This window comes from Panthera pardus, unplaced genomic scaffold (assembly GCF_024362965.1).
Source record: "Panthera pardus isolate Hobbes unplaced genomic scaffold, ASM2436296v1 HiC_scaffold_22, whole genome shotgun sequence".
In the NCBI taxonomy this organism is placed as follows: Eukaryota; Metazoa; Chordata; class Mammalia; order Carnivora; family Felidae; genus Panthera; species Panthera pardus.
The window spans coordinates 52,879,276-52,894,443 of NW_026526788.1; the positions used below are offsets into that span (position 1 = coordinate 52,879,276).

At 42.4% G+C, this 15,168-nt stretch overlaps 1 protein-coding gene across 6 annotated transcripts in view; it reads right to left on the reverse strand.

Annotated features, from left to right (window-relative positions):
* The window catches only part of MYOF (myoferlin), a 154,090-nt gene that overhangs the window by 50,450 nt on the left and 88,472 nt on the right, over positions 1-15,168 (reverse strand). For all 6 annotated transcript variants that reach the window (XR_008424886.1, XM_019445110.2, XM_019445108.2 and 3 more), the window contains 7 exons: positions 14,056-14,233; positions 12,700-12,824; positions 9,725-9,831; positions 7,238-7,430; positions 5,694-5,849; positions 3,370-3,501; positions 858-1,021 (listed from right to left, as the gene is read on the reverse strand). Coding sequence is in view for 5 of the 6 variants with exons in the window: in XM_019445110.2 (XP_019300655.2) it covers positions 858-1,021; positions 3,370-3,501; positions 5,694-5,849; positions 7,238-7,430; positions 9,725-9,831; positions 12,700-12,824; positions 14,056-14,233 (1,055 nt within the window). In the remaining variant the exon portion in view is untranslated. The remainder of the gene's footprint in view (positions 1-857; positions 1,022-3,369; positions 3,502-5,693; positions 5,850-7,237; positions 7,431-9,724; positions 9,832-12,699; positions 12,825-14,055; positions 14,234-15,168) is intronic.

The window sequence follows — 15,168 nt, forward strand, 5'->3', positions numbered from 1 at the left end:
ACATTCCAGCAAAATAGTTGAGTGCTGGTTTTGGTGCCCAGGCTGGACTGGTACCACTCACAACCCATGTGTGTTTGGGTAAGTTATTTAATTTCTGTAGTTCTCAGTTTCCTCACTTGTGAAGTGGAGATAATGCTATTATTTGTTGGGAGATAATTCTCTATGAGTTCTTGTGTTTCTGCACAGTTAAGGATGTTTATATGAGGAATAATCTTGGAAGACAGAGAGAGTGTCTCTCTCTCTCTCTGGAGCAAAGGGCCAGCGGGCTTGCTAACCAATTGATTCTGGTTCCCTAAGCTCAGTTTCCTCTCCTGTTACACAAACCACTTCATGTTTAAGTACCATCTGACCATCTCCTTGTCACTCTGTGGGAACTGACTCCCTATTCCCACAGAGTGACTAGAGCAAATGTTAATTCTGGTACAGCTATTGGGGCTGGCCGTGAAGTCCTTTGTCTCTGACCCAGGAGTCCTGAATCTCCTTCCAGCATCCATGGAAGTATAGCAGGTGACCTTGTTTGCTTGTTAAAAATCTCAGACCCTTCATAATTTCTGACACTACCTACCTTGTAGAGCTGTAGTTCAGATTCAACAAAGTGATTAGCACACTGGTGCTTAGTACACTGCTTGACACATTCACACATAATAAGTTCTCAACAAATGTTAGCACTAGGTGCTTTTTGTATTTCCTTGTTTTATTATGGGGCACCAATGACATATTTCAAGTTTCTATGGACTTGTGTTCAGTGAGTGTTACATAAATATTTCCAAGAATGATGATGGAGAAGATTCATTTAGCACTTTCTAGGGAAAGGCTTCATTGTCATCCCTGTTTTCTCAGAGAGTGGAAAAACTTACCTTCTTTCAGGATCAACTATCCAGTCTCCTTCCCATTCCCAGCCTTTTGGAGGTAAAAAGAATTCCCTCTTGAGTTTTATTTTTCCTGTGACATCCGAAAATTTATGACGACCGACTAATCCAGAAGTGCCCCATTTTCCAAACATAAGAGCCTGATTTTCATACTGTTAAAAACAAATTAGAGAAACACCATCAGAGAGCAAGAAATAAAGCCCGCCTCTAAATGTTTAAGCCCATTTAAGCTAAACAATGATAGAAAGTGAAAAAAACTTTATACCTAGAAGGTAGGGACCTAACTCGAGCTGCTACTGATTATGTAATTTTGGGAAAATCACTCATCTTTCTAAGACTCAGTGTTCCCATCTGTTAACTGGGGATAATACTACCAATTCTCATAGAATTGTTCAAATGTGCAAATGATTGTGAACAGTGGTATATCACACTAGTTGTTTCCATTATTATACTGAATGGCTCCAAATGGTTCTCTGAACCTAATTTTTATTTTAATTAAAAAAATTTTTTTAAATATAATTTATTGTCAAATTGGCTTTCATACAACAGCCAGTGCTCATCCCAACAGGTGCCCTCCTCAATGCCCATCACCCAATTTCCCCTCTCCCCCCACCTCCCATCAACCTTCAGATTGTTCTCTGTATTTAAGAGTCTCTTTAGTCAACCTAATTTTTAAAATACCCATAAAAGTCATCAATTTATGAATGTGCAGGCTTCTAAGAGTTTACTTGTAAACAGTCTACTGTCTAGAACTCAGGGCCCATTTCCCCACAGAATCAACATTATAATTGATGGTACATTTCCTAGGCAGTCTACAAAGAACCTGTCTGACATATGAAGGTCCTTTAAGGGCGCAGCCTTTATGGAGCCTAAAAGTTCTGTGCCTTCATCCCCTCTGGAATATAGTGGGGATGAAGATCAAGATCTTTCTGGAAGCCCAGGTTCAGTGGCAATGACAGACTTTGGTTTACAGGGCATTTCTTTCTAAGTTGGAACTTATAAATCTACAAAGGTCTGCTCTTCACTCTGTCAACCATCAAAAAGGTTGTGATTTGCCAGTGGTGAGTGTCCCTGTTGGGGTGCAAGCTGAAATTTCCATTTTTCTGCTGATGAGCCCACTGCAAAGATGATTTGCAAGTGACAGGGAAGTTTGACTGAGGTTGAAGAAGGAAGGAACAAGTCTGAATAGAGGCTTGATGGGGAAATTGGGTTCAAGCAACCACAGTAGTACCTGTCTCAGATATGGGCTCTGAGCCTTGAAAGGAGATAAGCTTCAGGAAGTAGCTGAAGAAGCTATTGTTACAAGGGGCTGTGAGACTTGGGGGCATGCGCATGGCTTCTCCGGTTTCTAAGCGACAAGGACACAGAATAGAGGAGCAAGGTGTTCCCACTACTTCTGCTTGGAGGCCAGCATGGCTAGAATAAAATCCAGGCAAGGAATTTGGCAAGACTGTTAACACATGTGAAGCACCTCAGAGACCTCCAGAAATCTGGTAGGGGATGCAGGGTGATGGTGGATTCTGCAGAGAACAGAGGTGTGGTTTTAGCACAGGAGGGCAAGAACCAGTTGAAATGTCCATTATTGTCGTTAACATGCCCCTACTGGTACTCATAGGTTGTGAGAATCTAAGGAAACTCGTCACGCAACTAAGATGTGTGGATCACCCCTTTAATGTGAGTTGAAACTAGAGTCTGAGCCATCTAGTCTGAAAGATCTAGAAAGGGTGAAACGGAGCCCTGGACTGGTTGATCCTTGCTCAGTGCTAGCTAGCTTCTCCCAGCTGAGCTCCAGCCTCAGAGCTGGAGACAGGCCGATGTCAAGAAACCCTACGTGAATGTTGGAGCAAGCGTCTCCTGCACGTGCCCTGATGCCATGACTCCACGTGGTCCAGTTGACTGTGCATAAGCATCAGACATTCCGGGCCTTCCGTGTGGCTTGCAGCACACCCTCTATTGATCTCCAGTGGCACTTCCGAGCCTGCTCTGTAAGGGCTCTGTGTGTTTCCCATGTATTTCACTGTTTCTCAAAGTGGTCCACTGAGGTCTCATATCCACCCACCCTGGAATCACTGCTGGTGCTCATCCCTAACTCAGTTACAGAATCAGAATCTCCCGGGTGGCCCTGGCAGTCAGCATGGTCAACAGGATACCCGGTTTTACCATCACTTAGAGAGGTTTCCCTATGTGAGGAATGAGTCTTCCGTGGTGCAAAGACCCCCACCCCCCAAGCACACCTCTCAAGGTCTGCACCTGCCCAGTGTCCTCATTCCTGGGTTGTCTGTGTGTGAATCACTCTGGTGGGTCCGTCCCAGTGTGGCCAATCTTTCCCTATGCCCCCAGAGGAAGGTCCCTCAGATGGGATTCTAGGTAGTGCTGATGACTGTGGCTGTTTTTGATCTGTGAGCATTTTCTCACAGATCATGAGAGAGGACATGTTTACATGAGGAGGACACGTAAAAGGACTCCCCCACGGAGAGAAAAGATATGTCATGAAATGTACCATTTCAGCGAAGACGGTGAATGTTCCTTCTGCGAAGCTGTTGAACTTCTTCTCAACAGCACTCAGGCCCAGCCAGATGTTCACCCGCAGCTGCACAGGCACCTTGGGTCCGTGGTTGTTTTCCCGCGGATACTGTGAGATGCACAATAACACTGGCTGTAGCACACGCGGTGACGTTAAGTTCAAGCCACAAACAGACTGAACATCCAATCACTGTTCTCCTGTTCTCCCCAGCCTACTTTTATGTCAGCTTAGTTAAAATGTTTCCAAATGACCCTACAGCAGAGATTGTGATAACAACGAAAGCGGTGGTTGTCAAAATGTAATCCCTAGACCCCTGTGTGTCCTTGAGACCTTCTCAGGAGGTTCACGGAGTAACACTATTTTCCTAATAATACTAACGTGTTACTTGTCGTTTTCCGCTGTACTGGCATGGGCACTGAGGGCACAAAAGCAGTGGTGGGTAAGACTCTGGGCACTGCAGCAGGAATTGGGGCAGAAACACCAAACTGAACCTGTGGTGATAGTTTTCTTCATCACTCTCAGTAAAGAAAAGAAATGCCAGTTTTAAATAAATCAGTAAAAGTTACTAATCTTATCAAATCACGATCCTTGAGTATATCTTTCACTTTTAACTTTTTTTTTTTTTTTTAAGTAAGCTCCATGCCCAAACTGGGGCTTGAACTTATGACCCTGAGATCGAGTCACATGCTCTACTGACTGAGCCAGCCAAGCGCCCCCTTGAGTACGTTTTTAAAATATTTTGTGTGATGAAATGGAAAGTATACACAAATTATTTCTGCTGCATATTACTGTATAGCTTGCGAAAAATCTCTTATGTGGTTGTTTGAAATGTGAACTGAATTAGCCTTTTTAAATTTACTTTTTAATTTTTTTAATAATTTATTTTTGAGAGAGAGAGAGAGAGAGAGAGAGAGAGAATGTGAGCAGGGGAGGGGCAGAGAGAGAGGGAGACACAGAATCTGAAGCAGGCTCCAGGCTCTGAGTTGTCAGTGCAGAGCCTAACACAAGGCTTGAACTCACAGACCGTGAGATCATGACCTGAGCTGAAGTCAGACGCTTAACTGGGCCACCCAGGCACCTCTGAATTAGCCCTTTTATTTTTTTATTATTTATTTATTATTTTAAGAAATTTATTTGATTTTTTTAATATGAAATTTATTGTCAAATTGGTTTCCATACAACACCCAGCGCTCATCTGAATTAGCCTTTTTAAAAAATGTTTATTTATTTTTGAAACAGAGAGGGAGAGAGAGCAAGACAGCGAGAGAGCAGAGGGGGAGGGTCAAAGAGAGAGGGAGGCAGAAGATCCAAAGTGGACTCTGTGCTGAGAGCTGAGAGCCCCATGCAGGGCTTGAACCCATGCACCATGAGATCATGACCTGAGCCGAAGCTGGATGCCCAAATGACTGAGCTACCAAGATGACCCCTTTTTATTTTTTAATGGAAACCTTTTTTACTTGAAACAGTGATTGACAGACAAAAACGGCCACTCAGACTTAGGTGTGGGGCAGATGTTTTTTTGAACATAAACCAAGTGAACCTGTTACTTCAAGGACGATAACTGACTGTATTCTATAGCCAATGATAGAAGTCAGTCTTCCAAGTAAAAACAAGTAAGAATTTTTTAAAACTTGTAGCTGTCATGGTGAACTTCATAGCATCCTGATACATAAAGACTTTCCTGATGAGTAATATTAATAAATGTGATTTTTTTCCAATGTTGCAAGATAAAATGTGTCAACATTAGGAAAATCTGCATAATTTCATGAACTAATATTTTCTAAATGATCAATGCTAAATGTTACAAAATCAGGGATGGATAAAAGAACCATTCAAAGTACAAGAAAAACCAATGGATTTCAATGTAGCAGAGAATGAAAAGGTCATTGATACAGTTTCAAATTCCATACTGCAAATAGCCGTTTAGAAGCTACTACTTGAGTCTGGTGTTATATCAAAGATGTGTATCCACAATTATCTGAAAAAGATATTAAAATGCTCCTCCCTTTTCCAATTACATATCTATTTGAGGCCTGATTCTCTTCATGTACTTCAACCAAACAACTTATTCCATCAGATTAAATGTACAAACAGATATGAGAATCCACTTATATTTCTGTGAAGCCAGGCATCAGACTACTCTCTGGGAATTATCACTCCAGGGGAAGATGCCAGAATGGGTAGGAATTGATCGTGATTGCCCTAGTAGTCCTTCAACGGTCAGAAAATAAAGCAGCCCCTTCTTGGGAATGTGGGGTTTGCATGTAAGTATTTCACATGACACGGTGTTGAAGCCATACCTTCAGCAAGATGGTCTGGGTTTTCCCACAGTATTTCCCAGATGCGTTCTCACCACTGGTGGAGTATAAAACCTGGTGTGCAGGAATGCGTGCATAGGCCAGTCTTTTCTCTCCCCGGATCATCCAGATGATAATGTCAGGCATACTGTTCTGTGGCTGGTCACATGGGTGGATGGAAAAGTAAGCAAAACTGGAGTTAGTCTAAACACAGAGGGACTGGAGACCCTGCAGGCTGGCTCCTCGGGGCTCCCCTTAGAAACTCTGTGATTAGGGCTCTGTCTGAATTCCTGAGTCGCACGTCTTCTGGGACCACAGAGTCTGTAGGGCGGGGAGGCAGGCTGTGGCTGATCCAAAGGGAATAGAGTGAAGCAGGGTGGGGGCGGTGGCTTCTCCTGCCAAAAGTCTGACCTACACAGCTCTGAGAGGTAGTTTAGGAAATACCCCCTCTTTTCTTGCCATCAGTCGTCAAGGGTTATTGGTTTCATATATTTCACTGGACACTGACCAAGTATCTCCACCTCAATCCAATATTTGCCAAATCTGAAATATTAATTTAGTCTTTTAAATCCCCCTTTTTTTCTGATTATAAAGGTGATATAAGTTGTCACCATAGGAAACTTGGAAAGTACCAAAGCATAAAAAGTAGAAAATAAAAATTACCTATAATCGCATGTTTTTTCAAATGTATTTCTTTTTTTTTTTTTTAATTTTTTTTAACGTTTATTTATTTTTGAGACAGAGAGAGACAGAGCGTGAACGGGGGAGGGGCAGAGAGAGAGAGGGAGACACAGAATCGGAAGCAGGCTCCAGGCCTTGAGCCATCAGCCCAGAGCCCGACACGGGGCTCGAACTCACGGACCGCGAGATCGTGACCTGAGCTGAAGTCGGACGCTTAACCGACTGAGCCACCCAGGCACCCCTCAAATGTATTTCTATCCACAAATATATTATGACCCCCGCCCACCCAAATCTCTGAAGGTCAATAGGAGGGGTCTTATACTCTCATTTTTCCAGTACACAGAGGTTAATGGCAGCCAATATTTACCCAGCACCACGATGTGCCCTACACCACGCTAAGCCCTTCATACTCATCATCTAAATACAATGCTATGAAGTGAGTACTACAATTATCCCATTTTATATATGGGGAAACTGAGGCTTAGAGAGGTTGCCCAAGGTTACATACAGTAGATCCAGGATTCAAAACCAGGTCTTCCCGGTCCCAAGAAAAGGTGGCACTTCAATCCTCTGTGCTACATAGATTTGCTGCTTTCTCCCTCTACTTGACATACTCTCTGATCTGTCCACTTTGAAGATCTTTCCAGAACCACCAACTCAAAATTCTTCTGTTCTCACTTCAGTGATATTCACCCCATTACCCATTACTATCCCAGCCCAGTCACTTCTTGGTCTCACCTCTGTCAGATTTGCTCAATATCCAAGATAATGTACTACATTCTCTTACCACCTTCTCTATCCTTGGTGCCCCTCCACAGAATCCCTCTTCCATATCAAGTGACCTTTGTGTAGTTTAAAAGTCCTACCTCTTCAGTCAGCTGCAGCAGTTTATCAAGCCAGTCCTCAATTTCCGCCAGCGTGGACTTCACCTCTGTGGCCTCAGACCTCATCCTCACAGCTGCCTCGTGTATCTGGGAGAGAGATCGGGACCGCAACTTTCGGATCTGAGTGTCAAGAATTGTGACATTAGCTTTTCCTTCCATGAGAGGCAACGTGTACCTAAAAAAGAAAAGAAACAGATAATCTGTAGAATAGCTTTTCAGGCCTCAGAACTGTCAAAGTCATTTATGTTTGATTTCCATCTTGCAAGCCACACCAGTTTCCTGACTCATAAGCATGACCAGGTTTAAGCTGAAGTTGAGTGTGTGTGGCATTGGCAGAGCAGACCTGTCAGACAAACCCTCCTTACTCTCACGAGGAATGCAGGGGGATTAAAATTCCAAAGCAAGTTCTTGGGTTTGACTCAAGGCCCATGGAGTCACTGGAGAGAAGATGGCAACAGCTGCAGCCTTTGGGAGGAACAGGCCTTCCCTTCTTTTGCTTCTTAAAACTACTGTGCAGACCCACAAAATGAAGGAGGGGAAGGCAGATTACAGAGCATTTAGCAGAAGGGCTCTTAAGGACCATGCACCCCTAGGCAGTCCTAGGGTGGGGGGGGGGGGGGCGGGGTGCTCAGGAGGTCTGCAAATCCCTGGAACTTATTTAAAAAGTCAGCCAGTGTGATGTATGATGAGGACGACATGCTTTGCAGCTATCTGGGTAAAAATCCTGGCTCCACCATTTACTAGTCCCATGATGTGACCTTGAGCAGTTACTTAATCTCTTCTTTCCCTATCTTCAAATGCATGAAAATATTGGGCTGTTGTGAGAAATAAATGAATTAATATATGGAGAGCATTTAGAACACTCCCTACTGCACAGTAAGGTCTGAATGAGGTCAACACTGCCTTCTTCATTGTCATGGTCTCATTAGATATTCAAAGGGGCCCATTAGCTCCCAAAACGTTAAGAACCACTTGTGTAGGCAAAGCTCCCATTAAAGTGAGAAGTCTAGAACAGCTGAGTTGGGGCCAGAATTAGCCTTCTTCTGCAGGGTCTTCCTCTCACTATGGCAGCTGGTGGGGGCCACAGGGTGAGGTTGTCATCAATGCCAGGAAGTTCTACTCACATTGTCTCTACTAAGAATTTCCATTGGTTTGAATTTCCCCTAGCTTCTTAAATGGAGGAAATCCTAGCACGACTTCTTTTAAACACAAGTTTCCTGATACATGAAGTTAAAAAGATACCATTTGATTTTGAAAACACAGTTCACATCAATTGGGTACTTCAAAAACTGTGTAAATAGGTCTTTCTGTGTTTTGCTCAGCAAATCCTAAAATTCATAGAATTTTCTACCTGAAGGCATTACCAAATGTTTCTGTTTGGTCACATTAGTAGTTATGGCAATGCATTGGAAAGGTTAAGTCCCTGGAATGATCTGAGGCAAAAATGCATATGGAAGCAGCTAGCTCAAAAGTCACATTTGAGACGTTCAATAAATAGAAGTTGACTGGGTGTAGCATGTAGCAGGAAAAGTTGTGTGGATAAACCCCACCCTGGACGTTAGATGCATCGTTCACCCCCTTGGGCCTCCGTTTTCTCATCCATAAAATAAAGGGGACTGGGAGAGATGACCTGTTAGGACCCTGATTTAAATTTTCTGAATTTAAGTGAGAGCCCACCAGTGCTCTGATTTCAGCTGCATTTCAATGACCTAGCTAAACCACTAGAAGGCATAAGAAGACCTGGAGACTGAGGGCATTAGCCCCGAGGGGGACAAAAAAAAGCGGTCCTGTTTCTTGCTGCTTGTGAGAAGTTTTCAATATGCTTTTCTTTTGGAATTTTCCTGTCCACTGCTCTATTAGCCAATATTTAAACTGAGTTTGGAATGAATCACTTCCCCTTTTGAGTTCCAAATGCCCAGAGTTCTGAGCTGTTTCTCTAAGTCACAGTTCTAAAAGGTTCTCCGGCTCAAGTCAAATCTACTGGCTTTGGGAAGGGAGCCTTAGATACAGTCTCTTAGGCATTCAGTAAAAAAAAGCAAGTAAAAAGGCTACTTCTAAAAATGTGTTTGTGCATTAGGAATGTGATTCTGAATGGCAAAATCAATGCTCCACCCCTAGACCCCATTCTCTGTGGGAGCCAGGCTTCACCCTTCTCCAGGAGGGGGGCCCACAAGCACAGGCCAGCATCCTCCTTCCTTGTCCCCACCGCTTGCCTGAGGCTGCCCTGGGATGTTTCCTTCAGGGCCCTCAGCTTCCCCAGGCTGCTTTAGAATTGGCACCAAATCAGAAAGAACTTTTCCTGGTGGTGATTCAGAGACTCCTCCCAGTGACTAGGGCCTTTTGAGAAGCTTGACTAATTCAAATTCATTTTTTCAGGCCAACACTGGGAACAATCCTAGAGGCTCTCCTTACAGTTTCAGGGAGGAGAGCATGACTGGGAATTCTGAGATAGGAACAAGATCACTGTACCTTGTGTCTTCTATAACTTCGTCGATCAGCTTCAACCATAATTCGGCCAACTGGTTTGCAGGAATTTTACCTTGTATCCCTGATTTTAGAGCCTCTGTGTTTGATTGCTGGAGAGTTTGGAAAGAGAGGAAATAATCGGTTAATTGTGCGTCATGCCATTAAACCTAGTAAAGGTTTAATGTTCCTTTTCAAGAAAAAATACACAGAAGACTTGACAGAAAAACCAATGCATTTAATTTTTTACGTTTAGTAATGCTCACCATAGCTCAGCACTATTTACTTTTCTTCAAAAGGCAATCAACGCTGACATCTATAAGTAACAGGGCAATCTTTCATATATCCTTGACCTTTGAAACCATGTAAATATTTTATGTATTTAAAAAGTAAATAAAATAAAACCAATAAAGATGGGAGAAGGAATCCTACCATGGAATATAAAACAGAAACAAATGAACTATATGACTACACCAAACTGATCCAAATAATTTTTGAACACAATATTTTGATGATATACTCTCAATTTAAAGAAAAAAACCATTGGGGCGCCTGGGTGGCTCAGTCGGTTAACCCATTGGGGCGCCTGGGTGGCTCAGTCGGCTGACTTCGGCTCAGGTCATGATCTCATAGTTGGTCAGTTCGAGTCCCGCATAGGGTTCTGTGTTGACCGCTCAGAGCCTGGTGCCTGCTTCAGATTTCTGCGTGTGTGTGTCTCTCTCTCTGCCCCCCCACTCACTCTCTCTGTCTCTCAAAAAAATGAATAAACGTTAAAAAGATTTGAAGAAAAGAACCATGAACATATCAAACTCTAAATTTGTTTGTTGCAGTGGTTTATCTATGGATATTAGGATTGAACAAATGAGCAAATGACGTTTCTCACTGTTGGAGAAAAGAGTTACAAATATAGAAATAGGGAAGACTAGAACAAACCTGTGACATTAGAATGGATTTGGAGTTAGGCTTATAAATTCATTGCTTTTCATATATTGTTAGATCTAGAAATAAATCACATGTGAATATGTGTGTGCATGTGCCCGTCATTAAGTCTGTCCACTGAGAAGGCCTAGAAGCAATGGCATCTAAATAGTAGTGAGCATCTAATACCCAGATCTTGGTTTTCATATGATATTCCCGCTAAGAGGAAACAGAATTCTTCAGAAAATTGGCGATTTGAGAATTAGGGCAGAGCAGTACAAGATGAGCCCAGAACATACTATTGTGTCACTTTGAGCATCTGCTGACACAGATTGAGAGAGTGCCCACCATGATCATCAAAAGTCCTGATCATGGAAAGCCCCCATGTTGTCCAGATCAGCATGGAATAAGGATAGCCTGATCAATGCTGAGGAGAAGAACAAGGAAGAAAAAGGCCTGAAGAATACCCAAAACATAATCAGAATAGAGGGGTGACCAGTTCTTTACTAATTTCCTTGAGACGGAGGACTGGAAGTTAATACCATAACCAGACTGCATGTCAGGTGAACAATTATGCTTAACTTAAACTACAATTCTCCTTCAATATCATCTTTATAATATAAAACAATATATATTTTTTAATGTTTATTCATTTATTTTGAGAGAGAAAGAGACAGGGAAGGAACATGGGGGGGGGGGGCAAGGGGCAGAAAGGGGGGGGGGGGGAGAGAATCCCAAGCAGGCTCTGTGCTGTCAGTGCAGAGAGAGACATGGAGCTCAATCTCATGAACTATGAGATCATGACCTGAGCCAAAATCAAGAGTTGGCTGTTTCAATCCATAAGAGACTCTTAAATACAGAGAACAATCTGAGGGTTGATGGGGTGGGGGATATGGGAGAGAGGAAAATGGGTTATGGGCATTGAGGAGGGCACTTGTTGGGATGAGCACTGGGTATTGTATGTAAGCAATGAACCACAGGAATCTACCCCAAAAACCAAGAGCACACTCTGCACACTGTATGTTAGCCAATTTGACAATAAATTATATTAACAAAACAAAACAAAAAAGAGTCTGCCGCTTAACGAACTGAGCCACCCAGGTGCCCCCATAAAACAATATGTTTAGATTTTGCTGTGGAATCTTAGATCAGGTAAATTCCAGGACCCCCACATGTATTGGTCTTACCCTGACAGAGGTTAGACCTTAGAAAAAATTAATACTAATATAATCTGGAAATCAAAACACTAATCACACCAATTTAGTATCTTTGACTTAGAAATATCCCAACCATGTGCCCCTCCTCATCAATATCAACTAGATGGAAAATAACAGATACCACATCTATGCCGTTTCTGCCAGAGGGAACTCCCAACCTCCAAACAAGGAAAGTTCCCTCTAGTTTACAAAAAGAGCATAAAATGTCAGGCTCTGGTTCCTCTGAGCCCACCTCTTCCCACAGTGGAGATTTTTACTCAACAATAGAGCTCTAAGGGCTGCATATTTCTATTGGCATGAACCATTCTCCACACCACTCCTAACTGTGGCAGAACCTGTGGGTTGTCCTCCCACTTCGATATCCACCCCCCTCTTCCTCAGGAAGAGGACTTTTATCTGGCCTATGCCAACCCAAGCATAAGATGGCACTTCCCAGTCCCCTTAGGGTGAGATGTAGTTGTATGACTGGATTCTGGCCAATGGAAAATGAGTAGAAATCAAGTGTGTGACTTCTGGGTCTTTCCCTCCAAGGGAAAGGCCTGTGCCATCTACTTCCCCATTCCTCTTCCCTCAGGCTTGAGGGCAGGCTTAGTGGTGAGCAGCCTCAACCATGCAGACAATGACAACTCCTTAGTGATGGCAGAGCAACAAGAGGGAAGGAGTGCATGTCCCCAACATCTCTGAACCTCCATGCCAGCCTTGGATCACTGATGTCAACTGTTACTAAAGAAATAGCTCTTATCTTGCTTATCACTATATTCTGATGTCACTTACAGGGCCTACCTTGTAACTAATACATAATTCACTCTGTCCAGTGGAAAGGAAATATAGAAAAGATAAACTTACCAGCCGTTCTGCCATGGTTAGGAGAGTGTTCACCGCATCCAGGCGATGACTAATGTCCTCCCAGTATGAAGTCAGGGTAACAACTGGCTTTGTGTGGGCCCAAGGCAAGTAATAATAGTAGTTTCCTGGTGTAGAACATTGAGGGTCAGTGAACATTGGACACTTAAACAACATGTCTATTAAGAGATGTGTAAAATGGGCTACAGGTTAATCCATCCATATGCTTGGGGAATGGTTTGGGGTGATCTTATTTTTAAATTTTATCCAATGAAGCCACCAAGGGATAGACAGAAAGTTTTTTATTCATTCAACCTGTTCTGAAAATCTCTCTAAAATACCCTAGTAAGCCGAACGCAACAATTTTAGGATCTTGCAGTGGTTCAGGATCACCGATGATTACATAACACTGCAGCAGAAAATAGAGATGGGAGTTTAGATTATATGTGTTTGTACCTGAAAAGTGCTATTCTAAATATTTTTGTTGGAATTGGGGCAAGAAAAAAAATGATTTTCTATTTTGTAAAGCATGGATTCATGGGGTTTGGTATTACTTAGAACCTTACAGGGATTAACAATTACCAGCCAACTTTTTTCTAGTACATTTTATATTTTCACACTGCTTGTACAAAAATTAGGTAAAAATTATGGCAATACTGTTGGAACATTTGATCAGAACGTCTCTCTCCTTTCTACATACTCTTAAACCATTTGTTGATACCTTTACTTGCGCATTCTCATACTCCACTTTGTTATTTTATACACTAGAATGTATACTCCTTAAAAGTAGAGACTGTTTCTCATCCATGTTTGTTCAAACACAGCTATTTAATCCTCACAGGAACTCTGGAGAAGATAATGAAACTGAAGGTAAGAATTGAGTGATGCGGCTAAGGTCATAGTGCTGGAGAGTAACAGAATGAAGACCGGAAGCTTGATTTTCCAGGACCTGAGCCAGTGTCCCATCCATTTCAACTACTCAATCTAAGAGCAGTTTGGGGCTTGGTAGGGTGGAGTTGGGCAGGGTGGGAGCTGACTCTCACCAGGTGGGAACTCTGGGGACCTCAGAGTTCAGCAAGTCACCATCTTGTGATTTTACAAAACAGAGCCAGTGTGAAAGCTGAACACGGCAAGGGGGCTGGGGTTCAGACCCTGGCAAAGGGCCTGCAACTTCTTGGGTTTGACCTGTCTTGAAGGTGCTCGAACTCTAGCCACCTGTCTTCCCCATTTAATCTTTTCTTTCCACTAAGCATATGCTGAAGATAATGGCTGCCAAAGGGAGAATACGTTGGGTGCTTCTTGTCCTGTGATGCACCCACCGTAAACTTATGAGAAGAGGATGGTTAGAGGCAGTCTTACCATCAAATATGGCACGGCTGTATTGAGTAGTTGATGCCAAAGGCTTACAAGTTGTGTCAAACTTGTTGCCGTAGTTCCCAATGCTGACTTCAAACTGAATGGCCTCGCCAACGTCTTGCAACATGGTGGCTGAATGGAACACGGCAGACAGGCTATACTTCCGCCTTCGTTGGTATTTCTGTAAAGTATGGGCAGACGTAAGGCTCGGTGAAACTCCTTTTGCTCTTATTTATATGTGGGTGTCTAGCAGATGTAATTCTAAAACTAATAATTAGTATGGAATTAAATGCCAGTAGAGAATGTTCTTAAATCTAGCAGTTTTTCTTGTACTCATACAAGTGGGCAAAGATAGAAGTACCAGGATATTCACTGCAGTGTTGACTGAAATAGAAAAAAAAAAAAAAATGAAAACAATACAAATGTCTAGCAATAGGTCACTGGTTAAACAAACTATGTTACATCCATATAATGCAATAAAGTTAGTAAAAAGGTAGATTCATATGTGCAAATGTATTTTAAGTGAACTCATTAATTATATATTTTAATATTGGCATATGCATGGAGAATGTGTAGAATAGAAATAAAATTGTTGACAGTTATATTGGGAAGGTAAAAAGATTATGGCTAATCGTACTTTCTAATTTATATGTTTTTAATTTTTTGAATTGCTTGAGTATTAATTTTCTTTTTCTTCTACTTTTTAACAAATGTTTATTTATTTTTGAGAGAGAGAGAGAGAGAGAGCGTGAGGAAGGGGCAGAGAAAGAGGGGGACAGAGGATCCGAAGCAGGTTCTGCACTGGCAGCAGAGAGCCTGATGCGAGGCTCAAACTCATGAACCCTTAGATCATGACTTGAGCCGAACTCAGACGCTTAACTGACTAAGCCACCTAGGTGCTCCTTTAGTATTAATTTTCAAATAAAAAACAACAATAAAGATTTTTAATGTAAGACTTTAAAATTAACTGAATTTAGGTGAACTTATTTTCCTGTTTTCTGAAACAGAAATCAAACGTTATTTTTTCCTTTCTCTCTTTTTAAAAAAATTACTGGGGGAGCGCCTGGGGGACTCAGTCACTTAAGCATCCGACTTCGGCTCAGGTCATGATCTCAC